The sequence below is a fragment of the Trachypithecus francoisi genome, unplaced genomic scaffold (genome assembly GCF_009764315.1).
Source record: "Trachypithecus francoisi isolate TF-2019V2 unplaced genomic scaffold, Tfra_2.0 Lachesis_group5, whole genome shotgun sequence".
NCBI classification, from domain to species: Eukaryota; Metazoa; Chordata; class Mammalia; order Primates; family Cercopithecidae; genus Trachypithecus; species Trachypithecus francoisi.
In genome coordinates, this window is record NW_022681470.1 from 95,081,563 (window position 1) to 95,097,731 (window position 16,169).

Sequence of the window (16,169 nt, forward strand, 5' to 3'; positions counted from 1 at the left end):
TGGAGTTTACATGGATCACCCCAGTGGCCTGCGATGTTAAATGGAGTCTTTCTTCCAGTCCAGTTTGAAGGAGCTGAGCGACCTTCCATCAAGGAGGAAACAGTGAGGCAGCACCACCGGCAGAAGAGCTGGACCCAGAAGATCCTGAAGCCAGCCCTCTCGGACCACAGTGAGGGGGAGAAAGTGGACCCGGGCCTGCCCCTGGAGAAGCAGCCGTGAGTCTCCTCCTCAGACCCTTGTAACAGACAATAGCTGGGAGTTTACTGACAGATTTGTATCGGGGAGCACACTGGCCCATTTCACATGATTATTTTTGTTGATGAATGGTTGCCTGGATGGGGCTTTTAATGAAAACCCGTCTTCAAAGCCCAGTGCATTGTGCAAAATGGAAAGTGCACTGCATCTCAACAAGCTCATTGTAAATCTTATTCTTCTGTAGAGAGTGAAAACTGTTGAAATGACACTAGCGCCGTTAACTCACTCTTGTATGATTGATAGGCTTTGTGATCCAGGATCACCCAGATCTGCATTTTGTCTCTTCTGAATGTGAAGTAGGATCTAGTTCAGGCTGTTGCATCTCTGCCAGAAGTTCATTTCAAACAACGCTTTATGGAACAATGCCCAGTCTGGATTTGTATTTTGACACTCATGGTGCCTTCCCCTCTTCCACCCCCATTTTTCAGCTGGTATCATGGTGCCATCAGCCGTGCTGAGGCTGAGAGTCGACTACAGCCCTGCAAAGAAGCTGGTTACCTGGTTCGAAATAGTGAATCAGGGAACAGCAGGTACTCCATTGCCCTAAAGTAAGTAAGCCCCATGGCTTTCCTCATCTCCAAGGGGAAGGAACACTGTGTGACAGTCTTCTAGTCAAAAAAGGCATACTGTGAAGGTGGTTCACAGGAGTGTGCATTGCAGAAAACAAGAGGCATTTGTTTGGACAATGGAACATGAGACACTCGGATGAGAATGCAAAATTGGTATTGGGTAAATGCCTCCATTATCTATTATGATAATGAAGGTCTTATTGCATTATCTTTGTGCATTAGTCAATTTGTACCTTACATTACCTAATCTGGAGTAGGTCCTCTCAGTAGAGAAATAATTCCTGATGAAAAGAATTATTTATAACAGGGTAGTACAGTCATTTTTCTTTTATTGCCTAGTATTGGGGACTTTAATAAATAAAGATCCCCATTGATTGTCAAAATGCCGACTGCAATTTTGACACCAGTTTCTTCTGGTAAAGAAGGAAATGCTAACTTGCCTGTTGCTCCCCCTGTCTGATCGTACACAGAAAATTCACTTTTGCCTGGTAGGCCTGGTGGAGTGTGTATCATGGAAATTCTCACTGCTCTGAGTTCAGTGGCCCTGTATTGGAGGATCATTGTCAAGAGCTCTAACAGCATTTCCTTCCTGAGGAAGCTGAGCCCCTGCAGCTGAAACAATCAGGCTGGAGAAGAACAGAGTGGGGCGGGGGAGTTGAGCAATATGGCTCAGAAAATGGGATAGGCCACCAGATATACAATACCAGGAATAGCTCGACTATGTTCCTGAAATTGGTGCTTGTGGATTAAATCTTTGAGCTTTCTGTGCCAGCTTTCATTTTATACAACCAGGAATGGTCTTTCCAGATGCGAGGGGAGGAAATGGTTATTATTATTATTTATGTGTCCTTTTTGGGAAAAAAAGGGAAGAAGAACCCTTACATATGTCCTTTTAGCTGTGGTGAGAAGGATGAGTTTTTTTTGTTTTTTTTTTTTTTTTTTTTTTGAGGTTGAGTCTTGACTGTTGCCTAGGCCAGAATGCAGTGGCTTAATCTCGGCTCACTACAACCTTTGCCTCCTGGGTACAAGTGATTCTCCTGCCTCAGCCTCCCAAGTAGCTGGGATTACAGGTGCCTGCCACCACGCCCAGCTAATTTTTTTGTATTTTTTAGTAGAGATGAGGTTTTACCATATTGGCCAGGCTGGTCTTGAACTTCTGACCTCAAGTCATCTGCCCACTTCGGCCTCCCACAGTGCTGGGATTACAGGCCTGAGCCACCATGCCCAGCCGAGGATGAGTTTCTCTCTCACCTTAGTAGCCTCGTGCTTGGGCGTAAGCACGGGTTTTGCAATTTGAGGGCTAGAAGGGACTTGGCATTCTTTTTAATTGTTTTCTTTGTTCCAGTACCTGATGACTCATATGTAATAAGGATAAACCACTCAAGGATTACATGCATTTAGACTGAAATTTCTGAGAGCTCCACTAGAGTGTCAAATGCATTTCTGTGTGTGTAGAACCATTCCGGGAATGGATGAGAACCTATCAACCTAGTGTGAATCTGGCTGCAATTGTTTCCAGTTGGGAGGGATCCTCTGCCCACTCATTCATGTCTCCTTGATTTTTGTTCTAGGACTAGTCAAGGATGTGTCCACATCATAGTGGCTCAGACCAAAGACAACAAATACACACTGAATCAGACGAGCGCTGTGTTTGACAGCATCCCTGAAGTGGTACACTATTATTCCAATGAAAAGTTGCCTTTCAAAGGGGCAGAACACATGACTTTACTCTACCCTGTGCACAGCAAGCTTCACTAAGGTGCAGCCACTGCAAGCCCTGGGCCTCTGGCACCTGCAAGGGCACCATCAGCGCACAACCAGCATCTCAGAGGACAAGGCTGGACTAGCAATTGCTAGAAAATGGGAGTCTTCCTTGAAAAGTCGGAATCTTTTGTTTTGTTTTGTTTTGTTTTGTTTGAGACAAAGTCTCACTGTGTCGCCTAGGCTGGAGTGCAATGGCGCAGTCTTGGCTCACTGTAACCTCTCACTGCTGGGTTCAAGCCTTTCTCCTGCCTCAGCCTCCCAAGTAGCTGGGACTATTAAGTGCGCGCCACCACTCTCGGCTAATTTTTTGTTTTGTATTTTTAGTAGAGACGAGGTTTCACCATCTTGGTCAGGCTGGTCCCAAACTCCTGACCTCAAATGATCCACCCACCTCAGCCTCCCAAACTGCTGAGATTATAGGCATGAGCCACCGCACCTGGCCAAGTCTTTGGTCTTAAAGTGATTCCGTGACACTTTGTTTCTGACCTGTCCCTTGTTTCCTAGCTAAGTAGTTCTACAATAAGAAATCATGATTTGGCTGTTGCCTCCAGCTCTGGAGTTTGGCGTTCTTTTTATGGTATGACCCTCAGGAAAGTTCAGTCAAGAGTTCAGGAGCATCAGAGTTCTCCAGAAATGTGCCTACTTATTACCTGGAATACCTGGTCTCTAAACAAACCAACAAAAAATCCACGTGGCTTTTTCACACCATGGTGCGGACTGGAAGAGTGTGTTATATCGGACTCATTATTGGGGAAATAAATGAGCGGTAGAAAGTGTGAATGACGGGCAAGAAGGTTGTATTTCTCCCTCAGAAGTCGTAATTCAGCTCTAGAGTTCATGGAAATTCACAACTTCAGAGTGTGGCCTAAGGATTCTTTTGTTGGTCAGCCTTTCCAAGAAAGTGTGTGTTCTCTCAATCTCTATGGATTTTTCTCATTTTTTAGCAAATCAATGAGATAAGCATAAATAGGAAGATACCCCAGGTTTAAGTATCACCAATATTGTTAAGCATTAGCATCATTATTAGAATTCTGAATTATAGAATAAAAGGTACAACAAAGATTGCATTTCTGAATTTTAAAATTCTGGAAATTTGCAAAGCTCCACAACTGTTTTCTTACTGAATTCATTATATATAACTTCTGTGTCTTTTGTTTCATCATCATTGGGCATTTTAGTTGCTGTGGAATAATTTTTAATTTTTGTCTCTAAAATTAGATTTGCTTTGTGTTTGCAGTAAATTTTTAAAAAATACAACCCTGAAATCTGATTGTACAAACTGGGTCTCTAAAGCCCACAAAGATTCTCTCATTCTGTACTGAACAGACTGCCTTGTCCTTTACAGAAGTGTTTGAAAAGACCTGGAGGTTTTCTCTTAAATACCGTTACTTAAGATTCATAGTATTAGGATCGTTATGATTTATCATGAGCTTATATCACCAGTTTATTTACTGTGAAAAGAAACCATGGGAATGGCACACTGTGAGAAGAGTACTATGGTGAATGGCTCCAGAATTAAAATTCAGCAGATGTGTCTGTATTCTGGGGTTGGTCACTTGGGTCTCAAAACTGCCCCATATGCAAATGTACTGACTGTCATCAATCAAAAGTTAACCTTTGTAGCTTATAAATACACACAAAATGTTGATTTGGTTAATTTTTTAGGAAAGTATACCCTTCTAGTTATTAGTTATATTTGACTATAAGATTTAGAGGTTAGTAAATTTTTGCTTCTTTATTCAGATAAGATCTCAGCCAAAAGGTTGTGTGATCCTTGATTTTAAAAATGTAAGGGGAACTTTTCCTCACTGGAACACAATGATTTTATTAATATAGAATGTAGGCTGGCTGTGGTGGCTCATGCCTGTAATCCCAACAATTTGGGAGCCTGAGGCGGGCAGATCACCTGAGGTCAGGAGTTCTGACACCAGCCTGGCCAACATGGCAAAACCCCACCTCTACAAAAAATACAAAAATTAGGCCAGGCACAGTCGCTCACACCTGTAATCCTAGCACTTTGGGAGGCCCAAGCAGGAAGATCATTTGAGGTCAGGAGTTTGAGATCAGCCTGGCCAACATGGTGAAACCCCGTCTCTACTAAAAATACAAAAATTAGCTGGGCATGGTGGTGGGCACCTGTAGTCCCAGCTACTTGGGAGGCTGAGACATGAGAATCACTTGAGGCACGAAAATCACTTGAGCCCAGGAGGTAGAGGTTGTAGTGAGCCAAGATATGCCACTGCACTCCAGCCTGGGTGACAAGAGCGAAACTCCATCTCGGAAAAAAAAAAAAAAAAAAAAATTAGCCTGGCCTGGTGGTGGATGCCTGTGGTTCCAGCTATTCAGGAGGCTGAGGTAGGTGAATCACCTGAGCCCAGAAGGTCAAGGCTGCAGCGAGCCGTGATCACACCACTGCACTCCAGCCTGAGTGACAGAGTGAGACCCTGTCTCAACAAGCAACCAACCAACCAGAAGGAATGTTTTTTTCAGATACTGATAGAATGTTTTAAATGTATTGGTTCATTTACTGTATCTTTAGTGTAAGATTTTAAAAGGTTTTTTCAGCATCCATTCAACAAATATTTATTATCTTCTTTATACAAATTATTCATTGTGTTAAACGTATCTTTAGTTTAACATTCTAGAAATGAAACCTTTTTACTTAACCTTATTCTACAAAGGGAATACGGCAGTTATTCTAATTTTAATAAATGCTAAAAGCTTTATACAGTTTTTCTTTGTGCACTAAATGATTTTTGGCCCATACCCAGCAACTGTGATGAATGTATAATGAAGTAACATTTTGAAAACAGACCAGATACATTAAGTATTTATTGAGCTTCTATCATATGCCCAGTATTGTGCTGCTTCTATACTGTTTTCTCTGTGACAAGTCATACTATATTCTTTATAGAATTAAAAGTAGAAGAGAGGCAGAGTTTATATATTGTCCAGTTGCTTTACAGTTGTACAGGAGGTTATAAGAAGAAATACAGTAAATTAGTGGGAAGTGGGAGGTGGGGGGATTAGTGAGCTACTATTTTCTTCTTGAGGTTGTGACACAAGCTGACAAAAGCCAGGGAGTTCACAGCTGTGTGGTGGCACAAAGTTCCATATGTTCTAAAAACAATTAGACCCAGCAGGGTGTCCCTAATGGCTTCCTTGTTAAGCCTCCCTGGCCAGCTGATCTGAAGCTCTGTGACATGTTCTCTGAGCTCTGAATGCTTTGGCTTTTTGTCATTTTGTCTTGAGACAAGTATTTTCCTGTAGTCCTCATTGCTTTGAGTTACTCCATCTCCCAGGATATTCTCTCGTGAGAAGAATGTCTTTTAGTGAATTTGCCTTGAATTTAGCATTCATAGAGCTGTGTCAGTGTTGTTCTTGCTCACACCTCTTTTAAAAAATACTCTGCTTGTGATGACTGGGCAAGTTCATTTGGTTAGTTTCAGGCCTGTAAGAATAGAGAGTAAAGGACCTTGTTATTTACTTTGATACCATAGTTGTATCTATCAGGATGGCCTGCAAACCACTGGCCTTGTGTGTATTTAAGCTAGGAATAAAATAATGGAGAAATGTTAATATGTCTACAAAAAGGTAAATATTGATATACCTACTCTCTGTTGGGGGCAGAAGTGTCATTTCAAGTTATTCAAAGCACTTTCTGAAGCATTTTAGAAAGCCTTTATTCTTTGCTGTTGGAAGTCTCCATACTTTGCAGAATTGGTATTTGTGTACTAGCCTCTGGCAGAGGATGGGGAGGTGGGCAGGTAGTTGATAGGGCAGCCATGAGTTTTTGAGGCAGGTGGGAAATTGTCCTATTTTGTTAATTGGATTATGTAACTCTGTTACTAGTCTGTTATTGGCTGTTGTTATTGGATGCATCTTGATACTCAGAAGAACAGCTGTGAGGCATTCTTCAGTTGCCTGTCAGGTGGGGTTAGTTTCTGTTCTATCAGATGCCCTTTTTCAGTCAAAGGTTAGCTCCTTGTTTCTGCCTCCTTCCAGGGTCCAGGGAGTGCAGTGATGTCGCTTTCATTCCCCTTCCCTGCACACCCTTGACACTCAGCAGGATTGCACTGAAACCCTTCTCAGATCTCTCGTTCATTAGTTGTCTCCTATTTTTCCATAACGAGTACTAGTTTGGCCTTATGATCTGGTTAGAATCGCTCTTCTGTATTCTCCCTTCTAATTTTTGTACTCCACTGACTTGGACTTAGATGAACTTGGCCTGCTGTGCAGTGGGCCTTCTCTTCAACTTACCCTCCTTCACCACTGACCCTGTGTGAAGAAAGATGGTGCGTTACTGCCATCTAATGGAAAAAGAGAAAACTGCAGTTGGGAAAAGCAGCTGTGCATTTAAGGGTAGGGCTTTCTGATACAGTCCAGAAAGGGGAAAATGATGACACAGCAGTTGCCATCTTGAAAAATGCCCTTTCCTGCAGAAAGGGTGCTTTGAAGCCTAATACAACTATCATCACAAGGTCCCTGGACTAGGGCTGGATCATGTAATTTAGAATCTCAAATTGTATTTTAATGAATATGCTGGCAACAGAATCATTGAGACAGGCATCTCATTTTGTCAAGTTCTTAGCCGTTCAGTTTGTCAGGGGCTTTAATATTTTAGATATCAACTAATACATAGTTTCAACTTTTAAAAATATTTGAAGATTGTATGTAATATAGGTGCCTATCTGTAGTGCCTTAGTAATTTATATCAGAAATATTTTATAAAATTTCTGGTTGTATTGCAGTAGCCAATACAGGCTTCATGCCCTCCTGAAGATAGTTTCCTCTGAAATGTAACTTTAAATAAACATTATTCCAAGAAAACTACAGTGGTTTTGCTTAATTCAGTTAGCTCTGAGAATCATCTTCCTTCAGAAAAAGACTTCTCATGGTAAGAGCTACAGCAGAGTTTTATTTGCAATCACCGTTAATGAAATATAGAAACACCATGATGGAACATAACCAGCAGAATTCGATCTTTTCTTTCCTCTTTCACATTTAGAGTCCTTCTATTATGTTTTCTTCCCAAGTAAAATAGTAATACAGGGACGTTTTACTCCCATTTCCTTGGCCCATCTCTTCCTGAGTCGAAAGTTAGTGCACTGATTCTCATCCCTCACTAGATAGAAGATTTGGGCTCTGCTTCTGTTTTTATCAGTTTGTTATTAATACAAATGCCCCATGGCATCTGTGGGATGCCCTAAGTCTGTTGCAAAGTTCAAAACCCTATTTTTAAAAAAGATTCTACCAGGTGATTTGGATACACAGCCAATGGTGGAGAAGCCCCGTTGGAAGCTCCTATTTGGAAATGCACAAATAAATTCACGTGAGGTCCTAGAAGGGCATACTGTAGAGTCTGCTGTCAAAAAGTTTTCCCCTGAAAATTCCTGTTTAGCATGGTATCAAGTTTTTAACTTCCATTAAACATTTATATAAGTTGCCACCAGGTGGAACAAGTGCCTATTGTTTTTTCCCTATCTGGTTTAAGAGAAGAGGAAGTTCGCATTAAGCAATGCTGCTGCCAGCCACCACCTGAGCAATTGAGAGTAATGGTTTTCAGAATTCAGATTGAACACATGTTTACAAGCACCCAGGGTTTGAGTGTTGAATGTTGGATTCTGACCCTGTGAAAGGCCAAGATGTAAGTAGAATAGACTCTCTCCGCACCAGGTGTGCTGCTGGACAAATGCTTTTCATCGTAACAGCGTCTCATTTTAACCCGCCACAACAGCCAGGTGGGAAGTTGGTTTTTCACATAAAGACACGGGTGCTTAGAATGATGAAATGACTTGTCCTGGGTCAGTCATAGTGGTAGAGCCCAGATTGCGGCCCAGGTCTCACTCTAGAGTGGCTTTTTTTTTTTTTTTTTATGGTTTCATTTAAAAACAAAACATACACTGAGCTGTCTATTCATTTTCTTCACTGCACAGCCTGGCCTTGGGAGTGGTGACTGGTGGCCCACGGGGCTGCTCGCTCCACAATGGCCTTGTGGTTCTGGAGGAAACATTGTGAGCAATCTCAGCTCAGTATAATTTGTTGCACATCAGCAGCACTTCACTTCCAGCTCCTTGACCTTGTAGACCAGGAATTTCTGGAAGCCAATGGGCAGCGTGTGCTTCATTATCTTGCTACTCCCGTAACTGATGCTGGCAATACAGGGGAGTATCATTCAGCTTCAACAAGGAAGGGAGTCCTGACACAGCCTACAGCATGGATGAACCATGAGACCATTATGCTGAGTGAAACCAGTCAGTCACAAAAAGACATGCTGTATGATTCCACTTACATGAGGTACCCAGTCAAATTCATAGAAAGTAGTGGGGAAAAAGGAAATGGGGAGTTGTTTAATGAGTGCAGAGTTTCTTTTCTTTTTTTTTTTTTTTTTTTTTTTTGGAGGCAGGCTGTAGCTCTGTCGCCCGTGCTGGAGTGCAGTGGCACAATCTCAACTCACTGCAACCTCCACCTCCCGGATTCAAGCAGTTCTACTGCCTCAGCCTCCCAAGCACTACAGGCATGCACCACAATGCCCAGCTAATTTTTGTATTGTTAGTAGAGACAGGGTTTCACCATGTTGGCCAGGCTAGTCTCAAACTCGTGACCTCACGTGATCCACCTGCCTTGGCCTCCCAAAGTGCTGAGATTATAGGCACGAGCCACCACGCCCAGCCCAGAGTTTCTGCATGAAATAATGAAAAGTCCTGGAGATTGGTTGCACAACAATATGAATGTAGTTATTCGTAACACTGCTGAACTGCACACTTAGAAATGGCTAACCTAGGCCAAGCGTAGTGGCTCGTGCCTGTAATCCCAGGGCTTTGGGCCAAAGTAGGCAGATCATTTGAGCCCAGGAGTTCGAGACCAGCCCAGGCAACATAGTGAAATCCCATCTCTTATAAAAAAAAATTAAAATAGGTGGTTAAGATGGTAAATTTTATGTTAATGCATTTCTTACCACACACACACACAGAAATGCCAGTCTATTATCTTACAATGGAAATGCATCTAGCAGACTGCACATTCAGGTCACCTGTGTGATCAGTGTGCTCTCTACCCATAGAGGGGCCACATGTACTCAGAGCAAGGGAAATAGGAATTGCGTTTTCGGTATCCACCTCCACGTCCAGGACAATCCTCTGCTGGGTCTGGCAAGTTGTGTGCATGGACCTAGGCAGCCTTTCCCCTGCTTGGGAGAGGCTCTGCCTGTAGAACTAGGTAGTGTGAAGTCCTTCAGGTCATTTAAGCTCTGATAAACATACCTGGAGGAGATTCAGTCTGAGGCATGAGGTTATCATTTCCAGAATCCACAGGTAGCAACAGAATTACTTCCCCTTTGTGAATCATGTAGTATGAATTACTGTAATATCTTGGTTCAAATTTAAAATACTTCCTACATGACATTTTTAAATGGTTGCCTTCTAATTTATGTGCATAAATAAACGGGTTTACTAATTTGCATTAAGGGAAAGATAAATTATTACTTGATGAGCACATAAAAGCCAATTTGTTGATCAAGCTATCAACCAGCATGTTGGTAAGAAACATTTTACTTAAAAGATAAGAAAGGTGTAGATTATTTCAGATTGCTTTAATTTTTTTTTTTTTTTTTTTGAGATGGTGTGGATTATTTTGGATTGCTTTACTTTTTTTTTTTTGAGACAGAGTCTTACTCTGTCACCTAGGCTGGAGTGCAGTGATGCAATCTTGGCTCACTGCAGCCTCAGCCTCCTGAGTAGGTAGGATTACAGGCGCCCACCACCACACCTGGCTAATTTTTGTATTTTTAGTAGAGACAGGGTTTCACTATGTTGGCCAGGCTGGTCTCGAACTCCTGACCTTGTGATCTGCCTGCCTCAGCCTCCCAAAGTGCTGGGATTACAGGTGTGAACCACCATACTCGGCCTTATTTTACTTTATTTTTGAGACAGGGTCTTCTCTGTTGCCCAGGCAGGAGTGCAATGGTGTGATCATGGCTCACCACAACCTTGACTTACCAGGCTCAAGCAATTCTCCCATCTCAACTTCCCAAGTAGCTGGGACCACAGGTGTATGCCACCACACCTGGCTGATTTTTTGATTTTTTGTAGCGACAAGGTCTCACTGTACTGCTTAGGCTGATCTTGAACTCTTGGGCTGAAGCGATCCTCCTGACTTAGCCTCCCAAAGTACATGGATTATAGGTGTGAGCCACTGCACCGTCCTGGACTGCTTCAGGTGGTGTGCTTGCAAGTGCAACATTCTTTCTAAAACACTTGCACATTTTAAAATGGAGAATCTCCAGCTCTTTTTAGAAACGAATACAATGGGCCAGGCACAGTGGCTCATGCCTGTCATCCCAGCACTTTGGGAGGCCAAGGCAGACGGATCACTTGAGGTCACTCCTCCATCTCCAGCCGGGAGGTGGAAGTTGCAGTGAGCTGAGATGGTGCCACTGCACTCCAGCCTGGGCAACAGAGTGAGACTCTGTCTCCAAAGAAACGAATACAGTGAGACACACTGTCCCATCACCCAGCTTCAGCAATGACTGTCTTACAGCCAGTTTTGTTTTGTCTGTGGTCCCCACCCACTTCTTTTACATTTTAATAAGCCATGTTTCGTAGGCCATATAATATGATTGGATTATTCCAAAATAGAGGGGTTATAATTGTTTAATAAAGCTATCTTTAATTCTAAAAACAATGCTCATGTAAAAAAATTTAAATATGTACACAAGAAAAATGAGCAAATCTGGTCTTCAGTGACTTCCTCAATGTGCTTAGAACATTGCAGAGGTTTGGCCGGGCACGGTGGCTCAAGCCTGTAATCCCAGCACTTTGGGGGGCCAAGGCAGGCGGATCACCTGAGGTCAGGAGTTCAAGACCAGCCTGGCCAACATGGAGAAACCCTGTCTGTACTAAAAAATACAAAATTAGCCAGGCGTGGTGGCACATGCCTATAATCCCAACTACTGTGAAGGCTGAGGCAGGAGAATCGCTTGAACCTGTGAGGCGGAGGTTGCGGTGAGCCAAGATCGTGCCATTGCACTCCAGCCTGGGCAAAAAGAGTGAAACTTCGTCTCAAAAAAAAAAAAAAGAACATTGCTGAGGTGCTCAACATAGTAGACATCCAAGGCGGCCTCGCTCCCACCTGGCCCCTGCCCTCAGCCCTCCCCTGAAGCCCTGGGCAGGCCTCCCCCTCCCCAGACCCTCCTACTCTGCTCCCTCACTCCCTAGATCAGATTAGTCATTTGCTCCCAGACACAGCGTTTGCTTGTTAATTGTGTGGCTGGCCAGGCACACTGCCAACTCCTGGAGGAGGACATCGGTTCTTCTTGTACCCCACACTCAGCACAGTGGCCTCATAAACATTCCTTGAATGACTCGTTGCACCCAGAGAGCAACTCCACTCACAGAGTGGTGACCATTCATCCTTTCAGAGGGAGTGGATGTAATAAGGCAATAAAGTACAGTTTGGCTGGATGTGGTGGCTCACGCCTGTAATAGCACTTTGGGAGGCCAAGGTGGGCAGATCACTTGAGGTCAGGAGTTCGAGACCAGCCTGGCCAACATGGCAAAACCCCTTCTCTACTAAAAATACAAAAATTAGCTGGGCGTGGTGGTGTGCACCTGTAATCCCAGCTACTCAGGAGGCTGAGGCAGGAGAATCGCTTGAACCTGGGAGGCAGTTGCAGTGAGCCGAGATCACACCATGGCACTCCAACCTGGGCGACAAAGCAAGACTCTGTCTGAAAAATAATAATAAATAAATAAAGCACAATTTGAAGATTTTCAGGAAGTTCACCAAAGTTTATACCAAGGAACCAACAGGAGAAAACCAAACCATTCACGCAGTGCAGAGGTGTGGATAGGTATAGATGGAGGGAAAGTGGCTTGATTTGGCCCCTGATCAGAGAGTTACTATGTCAGAAACCAGTGGCTGCCCCTCTCCTTTGTGACCCATCTCTCGCTGCCGCTGCCTTAAGGTCACCTATGGGAGCCCCGAAGCCATGCCTTTGTATGTGCACTCAGACTCCCATGGGTTAGCCTCCAGCCCTAGCTCACACTGATAAACGTGACAAACCACATGAGGACATCAGGTCCATCTCCTCCCAGGGTGAGTGGGTCAGGCCCCACCCCACACAGGGTGAGGGCACCTGACCTGAGAAAGGGCTTGGTAAGAGAAGCCCACGAGTGGCTGGGGCCTGAGCCCCATGGCAAAAGCAAAGAGCACCAGCCTTAGAGTCCAGCAGACCCAGGTTTGGAGTCTAGTTCAGCCTCTTAACTAGCATGGGCATCTTGGACCACTGTCTTCAATATAAGCCTCAGGTGTCTCATCTGTAAACAGGTGAGAATACTTACATCGCAGCCACATTAAGGAAGAATATCCTGTTTACAAAGCATGTGGTGGAGAGGCAGTAAATGGTAGTTTTTTTATTTTTTATTTTTTTTTTTGAGGCAGGGTCTCACTCGTCACCCAGGCTGGAGGGCAGTGGTGTGATCACAGCCCACTGCAGCCTCAGACTCCCAGGCTCAGGTGATCCTACCACCTCAGCCTCCTGAGGAGCTATGACTACAAGCGCGTGCCAGCACGCCCAGCTAGTTTTTTGTATTTTTAGTAGAGACAGGGTTTTGCCATGTTGGCCAGACTGGTCTCAAACTCCTGGGCTCAAGCAATCCACCCACCTCAGCCTCCCAAAGTGCTGGGATTACAAGCATGAGCCACAGCACCCAGCTGCCATTAGTTTTTTTCCTTTCTTCCCTTTCCACCCCTGTCCCCCCAACACACAGTATCTCAACCTGTTGCCCAGGCTGGAGTACAGCGGTACTATCACAGCTCACTGCAGCCTCCAACTCCTGGGCTAAAGGGATTCTCCTGCTTCAGCCTCCCAAGTAGCTGGGACTACAGGCATGCACCACCATGCTCGGTTAATTGGTTTTTTAAAAATTATTTTGTAGAGCCGGGCACAGTGGCTCACGCCTGTAATCCCAGCACTTTGGGAGGGAGACAGGCAGATCACCTGAGGTCGGGAGTTCAAGACCAGCCTGACCAACACGAAGAAACCCCGTCTCTACTAAAAATACAAAAAATTAGCCAAGCATGGTGGCATATGCCTGTAATCCCAGCTACTCGAGAGGCTGAGGCAGGAGAATCGCTTGAACCCGCGAGGCAGGGTTGCGGTGAGCTGAGACTGTGCCATTGTACTCCAGACAGGGCAACAACAGCAAAACTCCGTCTCAAACAAACAAAAAAATTATTTTGTAGAGATGGGTCTTACTATGTTGCCCAGGTTTGTCTTGAACTCCTGGCCTCAAGCCATCCTCCCACCTTGGTCTCCCAAAATGCTGGAATTATAGGTGTGAGCCACTGCGCCCAGCCTGTGGCCATTATTATTAGGTAATTTTAGTAGATATCTCTACCATAAAGGGCCTGTGAACTTCTACGTAACCAGTAAGGCCAGTGGTATACTGCTTTGCTGCCATAGATTTTTGTTTCCTAGTTAATACCCACAGAAACATGAATCTTACCTCTAGCCCTGCGGTCCCCGGCACAGAGATCTTCAAAGCTGGCTGCACAGCAGCATCACCTGTGGAACTTACGCTCATGCTATTGTGATTGCCCGGGTCGAAGGTTGGCACCTGGCTGCCTCCTGATGCACAGGCCCACCCACAGAAGGGATCCACTGAAGCCCACCAGGTCCGGAAGTATGAGGAACCCCCAGCACCCACCTCATTGTGGAACTGACGGTCCAGCCACTCTCAGGATGGATCACCACCTTCATCAGAACCATCTGAGCAGCTTATATAGCTTTCTGGGGGCCCAGCTCAGACCTGTTGAACTGGAATCCCTGAGGGTGAAGCCAGGAATGGGGTTCTAACAAGCTGGCCGCAGTGCATGCCAAAGCGCATTTATGTTCTGCAGGAAAACGCGCTGCCTGCGTGAGTGGTGCATGCAGGTGCTGGCTTCCATAAAGACACTAGAGATTGGGCAGTGTTTGAAAGATGGTGCAACAGGCCCCTCACCCTGGGGCCCGCGGGCTCACCACTCTGCCTAAGGAGTTGCTCTGAGCTCTCGCCCCAGCCCTTGTACACAGCAGTGCTGCATTTGAATCTTTCTTTAATTTTTTTTTTTTTTTTTTTTTTTTTTTAGATAGAGTCTCACTCACTCTGTCACCCAGGCTGGAGTGCAGTGGTGTGATCTCAGCTCATTGAAACCTCCACCTCCCGGGTTCAAGCAGTCTTTCTGCCTCAGCCTCCCTTGCAGCCGGAATTACAGGTGCCCACCACCATGCTGGGCAAATTTTTTTTTTTTTTTTTTTTGAGACGGAGTCTGGCTCTGTTGACCAGGCTGGAGTGCAATGGCATGATCTCAGCTCACTACAACCTCTGTCTCCCAGGTTCAAGCGATTCGCCTGCCTCATCCTCCAGAATAGCTGGGATTACAGGTGCCCGCCACCACGCCCAGCTAATTTTTGTATTTTTAGTAGAGATGGGGTTTCGCCATGTTGGCCAGACTGGTCTCGAACTCCTGACCTCAAGTGATCCACCCACCTCGGCCTCCCAAAGTGTTGGGATTACAGGAGTGAGCCACTGCACCTGGCCTTAAAGGCCTTTCACCTTGCCAGCACACCTCTGCTGCTGGAGGATGGCAAACACTGTTTCCTGCCCCTGTGCTCTAATACTCACAGATATGCAGAAAGATTTGTTTGCCCTGCCTCAGTAAATAAGGATAATGCTTTCTTAGGAGGCTGTTCCAATAACTGCATGTTCCTTGCCGTCCTCTACAGAAATCACCATCTGCTCTCCCAAGTTCTTCTGGAAAGAGCACCGTAACCATGTCATCCTAACAGCGATGCCATGAAGAAAGGGAGGCAACTCCCTCCATGTCCTGGCTCCAGTGCCCACTCCTGTGTCCTCTCCACGGCCCACACAGCCTGGCCACCTGGGTGACATCTGGTGCCTGTGTCACTTTCTGCAAGACAAGGACCAGCCTCAAAGAGGAGAGCATGTTGTTCTGAAGGAGATGGTGGCTGCCATCACCTGTCCTGTGGCTTTCCTCTGACTGCCCAGGTTGGGGCCCAGAGGCGGCGCCTCTCACTCCAGCTTTGAGTGGAGTTACATAATTTCCAGGCTTCCCTGCAGTTTTCTCCTCCCCATCCCTGAACTGTTTACACAGCAGCTCTCACCCACAAAGAGTCCGCATGATGGCTTTTCCTCTGTTTGGAAGATGTGGATGGCTGTGTCCCAAGTTTTTCCTACCTAAGATCCTTTTCAGTAGGGGATGGATTTGGCCTATCTGATGATCAAGAGATCAGGGTGGCCTTTGTGATACTGTTACACCCGCTCCCAGGTCCAATAAACAGTCTTCTGACAAATAATGGCCCTTCCTTTTCCTTCCCCACCTGTCCACCACCTGGTAATGTAAGCGTGGCAAAATCCCACACACCCCTTCCAGAAATCCAAGGACTCGTGTGGGAAATACTTTCATAATTAAAGCCTTCTGAGAAATTGCTTCTTCCTTGAACTTACCTACTTTTGAGCAGTGCTTTAATCCTGCATTAAGGGGATACCCCCCAAAAATGGTTCTACTTAATTACCCACC

The 16,169-nt window shown here is 45.0% G+C and overlaps 2 protein-coding genes across 3 annotated transcripts in view; one reads left to right on the forward strand and one right to left on the reverse strand.

Annotated features, from left to right (window-relative positions):
* Positions 1–16,070, forward strand: part of SHE (Src homology 2 domain containing E) — a 31,874-nt gene extending 15,804 nt beyond the window's left edge. The window contains exons 4-6 of one of the 2 annotated variants that reach the window (XM_033198715.1): positions 59–215; positions 684–803; positions 15,355–16,070. In XM_033198715.1, the coding sequence (XP_033054606.1) occupies positions 59–215; positions 684–803; positions 15,355–15,400 (323 nt within the window). In that variant the 3' untranslated portion in view covers positions 15,401–16,070. Of the gene's footprint in view, positions 1–58; positions 216–683; positions 804–2,395; positions 3,649–15,354 lie in introns of those variants that run through there. The other variant, XM_033198713.1, reaches the window with a different exon arrangement.
* The window catches only part of IL6R (interleukin 6 receptor), a 53,069-nt gene continuing 41,792 nt past the window's right edge, over positions 4,893–16,169 (reverse strand). The window contains exon 9 of the mRNA XM_033198711.1: positions 4,893–6,039. Within this exon, the coding sequence (XP_033054602.1) occupies positions 5,985–6,039 (55 nt within the window). The 3' untranslated portion in view covers positions 4,893–5,984. The remainder of the gene's footprint in view (positions 6,040–16,169) is intronic.